The sequence below is a fragment of the Bemisia tabaci genome, chromosome 5, assembly GCF_918797505.1.
Source record: "Bemisia tabaci chromosome 5, PGI_BMITA_v3".
Taxonomy (NCBI): domain Eukaryota; kingdom Metazoa; phylum Arthropoda; class Insecta; order Hemiptera; family Aleyrodidae; genus Bemisia; species Bemisia tabaci.
Genome location: NC_092797.1, coordinates 2,404,292 through 2,417,648, shown reverse-complemented (window position 1 = coordinate 2,417,648; position 13,357 = coordinate 2,404,292). Strand labels below are relative to the sequence as shown.

The 13,357-nt window shown below is 36.6% G+C and overlaps 1 protein-coding gene across 1 annotated transcript in view; it reads left to right on the top strand.

The window, feature by feature from the left end:
* The window catches only part of mgl (low-density lipoprotein receptor-related protein megalin), a 188,165-nt gene extending 178,242 nt beyond the window's left edge, over positions 1-9,923 (top strand). Inside the window, exons 51-52 of the mRNA XM_019044291.2 lie at positions 307-619; positions 1,322-9,923. Of these exons, the coding sequence (XP_018899836.1) occupies positions 307-619; positions 1,322-3,935 (2,927 nt within the window). The 3' untranslated portion in view covers positions 3,936-9,923. The remainder of the gene's footprint in view (positions 1-306; positions 620-1,321) is intronic.
* Positions 9,924-13,357: the final 3,434 nt, after the last annotated feature.

The following is a 13,357-nucleotide window of genomic DNA, read 5'->3' as shown; positions in this document are numbered from 1 at the left end:
TCATTATGTACTAGTGGAGTGACAAACTAATGTTAGATTCTATTTTTTTTTTTTTATATTTGCTTTTTATTTAGCTTGTTTTTTCTCATTCTTGATTTTGAAAAGTTTGCCTTATGAGATCTTTGTCCAGATTCCACTTACTGAATTAATGCAGACAGTCGAAATACTGCTGTATTCTGAAAAGTATTCTGTAAGTAAGAAATTAATCAGTTTTACTGTTTTGACGAAAAATGTTACTAACTCCTAGATATGTTTAATGATTTTTGATTGGTACAATGATTGCTCAATTTCAATCTCAACTTTCAGGTAACCGCACTTGTAATCCTGAATCAGAATTTACCTGTAAGAACGGACACTGCATACCGAAAGCGTGGATGTGTGATTTTGACAATGACTGTGGCGATGATTCTGATGAGCCTGCCTACATGTGTAGGCAGAAGAACTGCACCAATGGTTGGCAGCGTTGCCCAGGACGAACCAATTACCGTTGCATTCCCAAGTGGCTTTTCTGTGATGGAAAAGATGATTGTCGCGATAACTCTGATGAACTTCCTCAAAATTGCCCAACATGCAACCCAGACTCTGAATTCAGATGTAAAAATAGCCGCTGCATACCAAAGTAAGTAATCAATGTGTGTGTCACTATTTAACAAGCCATCACATATGCATGACAAGGCTGTTTCATCCACTTTCCAAGCAGCAATGATCCCTTTAAGTTGCAATTTGATTGATAGATTACTGTGATTTTATCAAGGGAAACTTATTGCAATATTATCGTAATTGAATTTATTGCTTTATTGCGAAGAAATCACTATTCTATCAATGCTGATTCTCATCATTTCATTTCACCTCATTTTCGTGAAAAAATTGTAATTATAATGAAGGAAAATTTTAAGCGTATTGCATTTTAATGGCAACTTTATCAACCATAAAAAACTGCGACATTGTCACTGTAAAATATGGAAAAATTGCTGAAATGTTGATGATCCTGACAATTTTATTTGTGATAAAAAGGCGACAAAATGGCAAATTTATTCCAATAAAATTGTAAGTTTTCTGTCAAAAAATGTTACTCGGGTCCTATTTCATCAGCAGACAAACATTTTCCTATGCAATTTGCCTCATACTTGGCAAGAATTAAGCCAAGATTACAAGTCAACACCCGTAAGCATTATAGGATTGTTTGAAAAATTCAATCATGTTTTGAAGACGACTGTTGTTCAAGTTTCATAGTACTTTTTCATCTTTGTTACCAGAATACACCTTTAAACTATCTGAAAGCTTATTTGTTGAGTTACTAATGCACTATTTATCATTACAGACGATGGCTGTGTGATTTTGAAAATGATTGTGGCGACAATTCAGATGAAGCGGAAGACATCTGTCGTGAGGCCTATAGATCTTGCTCGGAATCAGAATTTCAGTGTGCCAATGGAAAGTGTGTTCCCAGTCAGTGGCGCTGCGATCATGATGATGACTGTGGTGATAACTCGGATGAACTTGACTGCGTTGGATTCAAGTGTAAAAATGGTACCTTCCAGTGCGCAAGTGGACACTGTATCGCGTCTTACTTCCGTTGTGATGGCGACCGTGATTGCCGCGATTTGAGTGATGAAATCGGTTGTCCACCCAAATTCCCCGGAGGACGCTATTGTCCTGAAAATAAGTTTGAGTGCGCCAGGACTAAACTGTGCATACAACAAAGTGAACTCTGCGATGGCACGGATGATTGCGGTGATGGCTCTGATGAAGCGCCCAGTTTATGCACCAACTTCAACTGCACAACGCTGAAACGATTCCAGTGCGGTAACAAGAAGTGTATTCCCCTCTACCAAGTTTGTGATGGCATCGACAATTGTGGAGATGGATCTGATGAAAATGACTTTAGCCTCTGTCATACCAGCACAAGAAACAAACCTTGTGACCTTTATGCCGAATACCAGTGCGGCAACCGCAAATGTGTCGATAAAGCTGCCCTTTGCAACCACATTGATGACTGCGGTGACCTTTCAGATGAAGCTGGCTGTCATTATAACACAGTTTGCTCAGATGTGGACAAGGGTGGATGCGAGCATTATTGTGTCAATTTAACGGCAGGCTCTGGGTATCTTTGTGCTTGCTACAATGGATTCACAGTTAATTTAACAAACCAGAAAAAGTGCGTTGACATAGATGAGTGTGCCTTAGGCACTCACCATTGCTCTCAAGTCTGCACCAACCTCAATGGAACATATAGCTGTAGTTGTCGTCCAGGTTTCTCCCACAGTGATAGTAAAAGTGGTGTCTGTCGTGCCAATGACCCCAAGTTAACCCTAATTTATTCGAATGGACAAGAAATTCGAGGCTATAAGGTCAATGATCGTGAAGCTTTAGGTGTCATTAGCAACGAAAAACGAATTGAAGCACTCGACTTTGATCCAAAAACAGAAATGGTATTTTGGGCAGACTCTTCTGATCGGAGCATAAAACGCTCTTTCATGGTTGATGCGGTCGGCGGTCAGGTGAAAGTAGGCCATGCGCAGGATTTGATGATGAAAGGTATCTCTAAACCAACCAGTGTGGCTGTTGATTGGGTGGCAGAAAACCTATACTGGACTGAAAATGACCGCTCAGGTCAGAAACCCAAGGGCCGAGTGATGGTCTCCAAGTTGGATGGACGTTACCGAAGGTCGCTAATTACAGCAAGTTTGGACAATCCAACATCAATCGCAGTTAATCCACAGTTAGGCAAGATGTTCTTCGCTGATGCCGGCAACTTGCCGAAAATAGAAATCGCTTGGTTGGATGGAAGCAAGAGACGCCCTCTCGTGACAACCGGTGTGAGGCACCCAACAGGCTTGACAATCGACCATGCCATGGACCACAGTGTCTATTGGGTTGACACGAAGCTTAACTTAATCGAGGTCATGAAACACGATGGTACCAATCGACAGATAGTGATGAAAGGAGATGCACTGAAACACCCTGTGTCTCTGGATGTCTTTGAGAACAATCTGTATTGGCTCACCAGAGATGATGGTGAGTTGGTGCGCCAAGACAAATTTGGAAGAGGTGTTCCTCAAGTGCTGACGAGAAACCTTGTCAACCCTTCAGGCATAAAAGTCTACCATAAAGACCGTTACAATCAAAGTATCGCAGATCCTTGTAGTCAGGCCTCCTGCTCGCACCTGTGTCTTCTCATACCTGGTGGAACGCACTGTGCCTGTCCGGACGGCGTCAACCTTCGAATGGGTTCATCGGAGATCTACTGCGACGCTGCCTCCGAGAGACCTCGACCAGAGCCGAGGATATGTCTGTGTCAAAACGGGGGTGTTTGTCAGGATGGTGGAGACAAAGAGCTTAGTTGCAGTTGTTCTCCGGACTTCTCAGGTCCCTTCTGCGAAACTAAATCCCTTCGTTCCCGATCTCACGGCTTCATTAGTTCTGTTCTGATGATTCCTCTCATTATTTTAATCCTCTTGACTATTGCAGCTGGTTTTTACTTTGTCATCAAAAAGAAACCGATCGGCAAAGGTCCTCTTGGCTTGGTGAACTCTCAAAGCGTCTCGTTCCGGCAGGGCTCCAATGTCGAGTTCGGTGCTCCGCCTTTCAGCAGTAGCCCTCCGAGAGGAGAGCCTCTGGATGTTGAGTACAACATGACTGATATAGGAAGTAAAAATAGAGACTTCAGTAACCCTATGTATGATGCTCTAGGGAATATAGAGACAGTGGGGTCGAATGATGATGGAGGCATCTATGAGGTTCCATCCGACGTCACTAAAACAAAAATAGGTGTGGTTCAAGAACCTGCCTCGGCCATATTGGCACCACCTAGTAATATAGTTCAAAAATCCTCTCCACAGATTCACGTTCGACATAGGGAGCTGGATCCCTCGTCGACTGACACTGGTAAAGATACGCAGAAATTAGTTGAAGAGGACAAATCTGAATGTTAATGTTGAATGTGCTTAAAAGTCTTGACAAAGGGTTTAAAGAAGGTTGAGTCTTCTGAACTTTGTCACTTTTAGTGTTTTATCGTGAGCTTTGAGGCTGCTACATATTTTACCGGAAGCATTGGAAAGGGCTAAAAAATTATTATCAAGAATCTACCCATTTTTGGTCATCTCAAAGAAATTCTCCTGAAGAGTTTTATGAATATGTAATTTGTAGTTGTTGGAGCTTTGCAATAGAAAATTGATGAAAATGCACTGTGGTAAAAAAGAATCAAAGTATGCAAGGAAGTTGAAATTTTATATCAAATTCAACAAACCCTAATTTTGTTGAGCCAATTAGATCTGCAGATTTGCAAGCTACACTCTGATGATCAAATCGTGACTTTTAACCAGATTTTAAACAAATTAGATGACGTTTTCAGTACGTAAAATTTCTTTCTCCTAGTGATAAACCCTGGTTGAGAGTGCTGTCATAATTATATTTCTAATCTGATGACATTTTTGCTAAGAGGAATAATGAAATTGTGCAATATTTTCCAAAAATGTTTTTCTTCATCACTTTATACCTACTTAATAAGCCTCCACACACTATTAGTTTCCTGCAGATTTGTTCCAAAGCTAATCCAAAAGACGTATATATTTTATGACTAAGAGTTTCTAGTTCAGTTGCCTCAACCTTTTTTTTCCCCCGCAGGCACTATGTTTTTGTTAGAACTTTAATGTTTTTGTTTATTAATTGTGATCAAAATTTGATCTTACATTCCATTTGTAAAAATATGAAAACTAGAGAATGTTATTGCAAATGTGTTACAAAAATGTTACCTTCTTTCATCGGAGGATGTTGCCTAGTAACATTGAGCTCGATCAGACTTTTTTTTTTTTTTTGGAAGTCTTACAATCCATCAACTCGTCACCTTTTCTTATGGAAAGAAAATTATCTATATGTACTTGCAAATTCATCGCCTTATTTTTGTAGACCTCTCATTCTTATCGCAAAGAGGGAAAAACTACTGCATTAAATCCGTTAAACTGTTAGGACGTTGCCCTCATAATTTTAATTGATCGCCTGTGCGAATTAACTTTGAACTAAAGGTGTTGGCAGAAAAACAAGAATGAAACACTTTGATGGTCTGTTCGTATTTAATCATTCCGAAGCTTTTTAGAGTTCACAGTCATAATTTCTGGGTTTCCAGCTAGTCAAAAACCTCCTCATTTCTTTTCCATAGATGAGACATTCTTCAGCAAGAGATCAAAATATTTTCCGTCCAGTCTCCTCTAATTTATGACAAACCATAAACTTATGGCTAAATATTGTCATGGCAGATATATATATCGATGACTAAAATGCGAAACCATGTATCTCTATTGTCATGTTTTAGAATTTCCGCTCCTATTTTATTTTTTGAAGTAAAACAAGCCAACTTCATACCTCGGAATTTATGTACAGAATATTATGCCAATAGAAAAAAAACATCAAGAAAGTTTCTAAGAAATTATGTTGACTAGCTTTTCAAAGAAAAAATAAAGTGTGACAGGAAGTCTGCAATGTTGCAAACGGAGGTACTTGGTTTCGCTTTTCGGCCATCCATAAGCGTTTAATGTTAGAGAGTGATCCAGTGTATATCCTCCTCTCTTGAAGAATACCGAAACTATGGTTGTGGATTTTTTCAAGCTTGAACAAACTTTTCTATTATCTGCCTTCGGAAATAATTTGTTCGAGGGTGTTTTCCTCTGATGATGGATGGTGCATTTCGAGTCATAGCTGTGTATAAATATTGTTTATGATTGAGATTTTTTATTATTTTGTACAGTAACTAGTCCTTAAATTAGGTGTTATTTTTCAATAATTGATGCTTTTTCAACTCAGATCCAAAATCATGGATCGGCCCAGTAGCCGAGGCGGATTCCTGCCATCCGAAGGAAAAACACTGTATGAACCTTTAAGCGCTACCATACTCCTTTGATCAAAAGCTAATTTCCTGCGAATTTTCTGAGTATCATTTTCTTCCATTTTTCAGACAATTTTGTTTACAATTTGATCTTAAATATCTGAAAATTTCAAGGAAAAATATGCATAACTTTCCTCAAGAATACATGTTTTATCCACGGAAATTTGGCAACTCTCAAATGTTCATACAACGTTCTTCAGATTTGCTAGAATCCTCAAAGTATTTTTCTTTTCTTTTAATTACTGGATTAATTTAAGATTTTGGCAAAAATTGAAGCAAGCCCCCTCCATACAGTTGGTGTCTGAAAAACTTTGTTGATGATTTTGTTAGAACTAATTTTGATAACGAGATATATAGAAAAACAATCCAAATAGCCAAGTTTTCTCTTATTTTTTGGAGCTCCACCAATCATCTGAAAATTATCACTTGATTTCATGCTCATGTTTCACATGAATATCTATAGGGTTATTTTTATGAATATTAAATTTGGATAATATATCCTATCTAACTTTAATGCCTGTCATGTCAGCCACTCAATTATCTTTGTCTTATTTTTACAAATAGATTATTTACTTGCATCATCTTCCAAGCTTTCTTACGAATCAGTAATATCAGTGGAATTGAAAAAATTTCATCCGTTAGGATTTCATCTTGATAGCTCTACCTGTTTACCGATAAGAACTAGATCTCTATGGAAATTTTGGGCACTAATTGTAAGGGGGAATTTCTTCAGGTTGGCAGCTATTTAAAATTCTCTCTGGGTTTCATTTAGATTGAACCGAAAGAGTTGCAAAAGATCGTCAATCAATTTTGTAATTTTTCCAGATTCTTTTGTTTCCTTACGATTAGTCGTAGAAGTATAAAAAAAACTCAGCTTTTATACATACGGTAATCCTTGAGCTGTTTCCCTGCAATAAAGTAATGCTTCTGTCAAGATCTTTGGCTGTGAAACTGATCCGCTTTTAATCACTCTGCGCGTAGGTAGGATGTAATTTAAGATGAATGTCAATGTTACATCCATTGTCTCGCTGAGTAGAATGTGATGTCAGTTGTCTTCTTGTAATATACATGTAAAGCATAATAGAAATCGTCGGCAAAAACTTAAAGTAAGTTTGAAACTCTGACCGGAGGCAAATATACTTTCGATTTTAGAATCCGTCAGAAAAAAAAATCTGTGCTATCGAAAGGATTCCCTAAAAAGAAGCGTTTGAAGGTCTAAAAGGAAAATGGGGGCAACATACTTTAGAGAAAGAGTCTATGGTTTTTTAATAAATTGAGTTAATTGTGAAAATTTTTTTAGCAGAATTGCTCTTACTCCTCAGATTTTTATTGTTATTTTTTCTATTTGTATTTTTTTACAGAGAACTATTTTAAAAGTAGTTTTTATAAGTAGTTTAATACTTAAATAAATTCAAGAGCAGAGGAAAATTGATGGTCGAATTCATCAGCCTAAAAGCTTACCTCTTTATATATAATTTGTCAACAAATATGTTGTTTTAAAAGCCAATGTTCTCACCTAGTAGCCTTGTTTTTCTATCAGGTATTTATAAATGAACAAAAGGGGTTCTCAAGCTCCTGAAGGCATTTTCAATGGCCCACTGGACAGTACAATTCTCATTCTTGCAAGGAATGTAACCAACATAATTGTTAACTGATCAGCCTTATTTTTAGTTAGCTTTTTGAAATACTTAAGCGCACTGAAGAACCTTGCCAATTAACAGCCATCTGCCTTAAACTGTCAAAGGCTTATCTTCTCATACTTGTGTAACGAAAATTATCTTGAGAATGTTTTAACTTTATGACCTGTCTTGGTGCCTTAGAAGAATTACATATATAATGCAACTAAGGGTGCTATTTTTTTAAGTTAAAGTTTAAATGCCAGAATACAATTCAATCCTGCGTTTAAAAAGACCCCTGACCGAAATTCTTCCTTTCATATGATGGCTGTCTTATTTTGAATCAAAAAAGAAAATAAAAATAGACTACCAGAGGTTATGTGTCAGGTTTCACTTCTGATGATATTGGAACTTTTTTCTTGTCCCTTCCTAAACTATAAACTTTTGCCTAAATTAATGACAGTACATTTTGATAATTTTGTACAATGTTAAGTGCCTCTTTGAGTGTCTTCCATTTATTCATAAACGGCGAGGACAAAACTACCAATTAGTTTTAAAATTTTCAATTGTTAAGTCATTTAGTGTAAAATTTATTTTACAAAAGAAAGCCTACAAGCTGTAAAAAAGGAACTATGTAAACGATAAGAGGGTATTTCACTGCAATTTTAGTTGTTCCAACAATAACTACTTTTCCTCCCTCACTGTGTCTCTACTTTTGTTGAAAAGTAAATTTGACTTTAAGTTTTTGGATGCGTGTATAGTATTATTGTTATTATGTACACACAAACTTATATTTTTGTATGCTATTTTTATGTAAATATTTCTCTTTTTTCGTACAGCAAAATCGTGCCTATTATGCGGAATCCAAGAAAGAATACACTTGGTGCAATATTGTGTAACTATCAAATTTTACAATCAAACTACAAAATCACAATAAAGTCGGAGCCTTTCAGTGGCTTTATTTGCTTTTAATTGCAAATCAGTATTAACAAAGGGCTCCAATTTGTTTTTAAATTGAAAGTGTCTTTTCTCCAGTTTAGTTTGGGTCTGATCAGATTTTTTTTTTATGGGGAAACTATTTTTTTTTTTTTTTTTTTTTTTTTTTTTTTTTTTTTTAAGTTTCAGCTTCGCAGAGGGCCCAATAAAAATCTCTGCTATACATTTTCTATGAAATTAGAGGGAGAGGGACTCGCAAATATTTATAAACCTTGTGAAAATGGATTAATATGAATCTCCTTTCTTTTCTATTTTCTATTATTGTGACAAAATTGCACTGTGAATCATCAGTTACTTTTTAAGGGTTAGTCTTTTTCATGCTCTCTTTCTCTCTTATTTCATATTGTTTTCTGGCAGCTTTTTTCTTCTTCTTTTTTTTTATCAAATACCAAACTCTGGGAAGAATTACCTCTTTGTTTTTTTTTTTTTTTGGAAAGAGCATTTTGAAAGTGGTCTCAAGCCATAATTCAACTTTGTTACACGCTTTGCTTTTATTTATTTATACTTTTTTTTAACTCACCATCCCTCCCCTCCCAATTAAGAAAAAAGAAAAAGTCTAACCGGATCAAGAAAGTAGAATAATTTTATCACTCAATATAAGTAATTATTTGTGAAAATGTAAAAAAGGGAGCAGTGAAACTCCGATTTAAAATAGTTTTAAAATTAGTTGTTCCATTTTTTAATCATGAAGTTCATTGCCTTGATCATACTATCTTCGTATTATTACACTTGTGATAAATTCTTGTAAACTTTAGGCTGAAATTTCTGACCAATAACTTTGAGTAAAAGAAAAATGTTAAGAGTTGCTAGAATTCATCAAAGTTGATGTCAGAAGATTTTTTTCAAAGCGCATGCGGTTAGAATGCTCACGTTTCTCAGCTCTTAAAATTTAACAAATGAAATTAAGCATCCAACTCTCCAAATTTTTATGGTGGAATGCTACTTTTGTTTTTTCATGGTTTTACAGCCTTTTGTCTTTTTTTTTTTTTATTTTGACGACTACTAAGCAATCTTAACTATGTTTCTTTAAAAAGCAGTTGGTTAGCATGTGTACCCATGGTGGAATTAACAAAAAAGGATTCAGCAGCAACTCATATCTACAAACTTGCCAGCAATAATTCAGCTCTTAATATTTCAGGGCAAAGCAAGATTACAAAGATAATTCTCAAGCATGTGTTCCTTCTGGTTAGTTTCCCCATGGCTTATAACTTATCTTTATATTTTTAGCCCATTTTATTGTTTTTGTTGTTTTTATTGTAAATGATTAAATTCTTTCGGAAGGAATTTTTGTAATTAACACAAGGGAGAGTACTAGCCCTTCCATCTTTTATGCAACTTGTTGTCAATTCATATTTTATACTTTGTTTACTTCAATTGAAATAACTCCTTGTATCAATAATAATTTATTGAAATGTGTGTACATAATTCAATTCCGTCTTTTTATTTTGTCCCTGATGTTACACCTTACTCTTCAAATTTAAAACATTGGATTTTTTGCTATTCGTGAGTTTGCCAAATTTGAAATTGAAAATTGGAAAAATGGCAACCAGGCGGATTTAAATTTACAAATTACAATGTGATTGAACATATCAGAAAAGAATTTTTTTTTGAAAAATGTTCACTCAAAGCACAACTTGATACTTCAATTTTGGAGTGAGATATGCGATTTTAAAGTTTCAACTTGGCAACGCTGCTGCTCAGAAATATAATCTTTCCCGAGGCTGAAATTTTCAGGATATTTATGATTTCAAGTAAAACCAGTCTTAATGCACATTCTGTGAAAAATTCGCTCTCAAATTCCAATTTTTAAGCATCAGGATGTCAGTTTGAACTTTCTTTCTGCCATAAGGATCGGTGTAATGTTGAAACTTCAAAAACGTACTTCTCAAAATAGCAAAAACTGCACTGATGCGTCTTGTCCTCCAAGTCACTCAATTGGAGCCACAGGGTCCCTGACCCTGTGAGTTACAAAAATGTTTGAACAAGAATGAATAGATGATTTGGAGTGGTCCCAGCAAAGGGCTACTTTATTATCACAAATTGTCTTACAATTTTCTATTTTCAAAGTCTACTGGTAATACAAAAAAAAAAAGAGAAAAAAAGGGGAGGAAATGCCTCTCACTGTAACATTTTATTCAAAGAGGCAACTAGATATTGATCATGAATAACGGTTAGTTGGAATAGCCTCACTGTTCAAAGCTACAGGTTCCAGTCAGGAACAGTGCAGTACTGCTAGAATAAATTAAAATGCTTCAATCCCGAATCCAGTTATTGAGAGCAAGTCAAAATTTACGATCCCATTACAAATGACATTAGACTGCATTGTGTACAATCTGAATTGTATCGAAAATAAGGAGAGGAAGCTCAGACTACGCATCCAGACGGCAGTCGAGGCATAAGGTAAATAGACTATGTAAATACAAGCTCCTTAATAAATAATTATTCTTGATATTTTTCTTCCTGGCACGGTTCGTTTGAACCCAAGTTAAATGAAGAGTCGATGCACTCATGATTTCTCTTTAGAACCTTGAAGTATGATGTAAATGCATTACTTCAAACCAACGAATATATTCTACCCAGCTCTCTGAAAATATGGCCGATTTTAAGGTTCTTAGCCCCGAATCTGCTGAAAATTGCTGATTACGGAGCAAATAACCAATAATTATGGCTGTACTCTTTGGTTTTTAAAGTTGTGGGGGCGTCGGGGGCAGATAAAGGCCTTTTTCTTCCTTCATTTCCCTCCCCCGCCCCCCGCTCCCTTCCATAAAAAACCATTCACGCCCATGCATATGCATGCGCCCAAATTGATATGCATGTCTTCTAGTTTGAGTTGGTCGGTCGTTTTACTGTGGTATGGTGGGGTGGGAGAAAGAGGGGATGATCCTCCCCAAACATAAGCCCATATACTTGCACCCCCCAATCACGACCCCCAATCCTTACTCCCCCAATCCTTACTCCAACCTGAGGTTGGGTGCTAACACTTATCTTATTTTGCACACCAGCACAACAGCTGCGCGTGCTGCTCATCACAGAAGCAGTAATGATTGTCAGTAAGTGTAGACAATGAATTGATCGAATTTTACTCACACACTGTGCCGTATGGACCGATTACTACAAAGTGGACAGACGGACTCATCACTCGCAATCAGTTTCTTTATGCAGTTCGAGTGACTTGCTAAGCTACTAAGTGCCTGTCGTGCGTTGTTCCCTTTCTTTTTCAAAGTATTCCTTGTATTGCAAATCATGGGACTAAATAGACGTAGATCACATATAGAAGTCGCGACAGTTTGTGTGTGCTTTGTTTCGTGAGGGGGAAACTAATTAAAATTACCCGAGTTTTGAGTGACAAAATCAAGGCAGTAGTGCCACAGAACGATCCTAAGAACGTGTTTCTTCTGTGCGCACGTTTCTTTTTGCTTAGGCTGTAAACGAAAGTTGTACAGGCGCAATAATGGACAACTCCCTGTAGTGCAACCGGACTACACCCCATTCCTTGGAATAATTCAGACAAGGTCGAAGGATGGTGGATGTCATTGCCAACTATGTAACCTGGTGAGCCTCCCAGTACACGCCAATTTTGTTAAACGCAAAGGTGGTACCTAAAGTGTTCCTGCCGGCATGCGATATTTTCACCCGTAAATCTAAAGTGGGACTCACCACAAAACGCCAAGGAAAGAAGAAAGCGAAATCTAGAAATTCATGCTCCAAGTGTTACAGTATAGTTCATCCTGGTATCAATTCTAATTGTAATAAAGCGTCGCTCATAAAAAATTTATGTTCAGCTATGGGAAAAGAATGCAATCTGCAGAGTCAAGAACGAGTCACTTCATCAATGTTGAAACATGTTATTGATAAGAAATAATCGTCAGCAGGCAAAACTGATAATTCTTCTGTTACCTCTCTGTCCCAGTTATTGGGAAAAAACCTTTGAAAGTATGTCTAAAAAATAGCATTAATCCTAAACACGTAAACAAATTCTTGTTTAACTTAGAGGTTTTTAAAAACATACAAGGATCCTTTAATCTAAATTTAAATATGACTTTAGGAGTAGCACGCGTAATTAGAGTTGCCACGAAAAATAGGAAAATTATTAATCCTAACTTAAAGAAAGAACTGGAGCTCCTTACTCACGAAGTTGATCCATATTTTGTACCTAGTTGAAACCGTACAATTTGCAAATATTAAAAAGCAAGTCAGAACAATTGAGAAAAAGCCCTTAGTTTTTTGTAACGATGTCGATACTTTTATACAGTTTATAAAAGATAAGCGAAATATGTCTAATCATGTGTTAAAAATCGGCATAGATGGTGGTCAGGGTTTTCTCAAGGTATGTTTATCTGTTCAATCCCCAGGAAAGAACTCTGTAGACGTTACAAGTGTTAGGCAAACATATGAGCAGGAAGTTTTAGCTAAGCAGTTTTTAGATTCTGGAGTGAAAAAAATATTCATACTAGCTATTACGCCACACACGCAAGAGAACTCTAAAAATGTAGCCATGATGTGGTCTAGATTAGAAATAAATAGTTTAGATCCATTCATTGCGACAGATTCAAAACTTGCGAATCTCCTCGTGGGCATTATGTTCCATTCTAGCTGCTTCCCTTGCTCCTGGTGTGAAGCTGAAAAGAGTGCACTCCATTTATTAGGACCACACCGTACAGTTGGCAACATAATGCAAAATTATTTAAAGTTTGTTGAATCAGGTGAAAATTATAAGGAAGCCAAGAAATTTGAAAATTGTATCCACCCAACTGTTTTCAGTACAGAGGACAAACTTATATTGGGTATTGTACTACCCCCAGAGCTGCACCTCTCATTAGGAGTTGTTAATACAGTTTATGATCACATGTTAAAACACAACGAA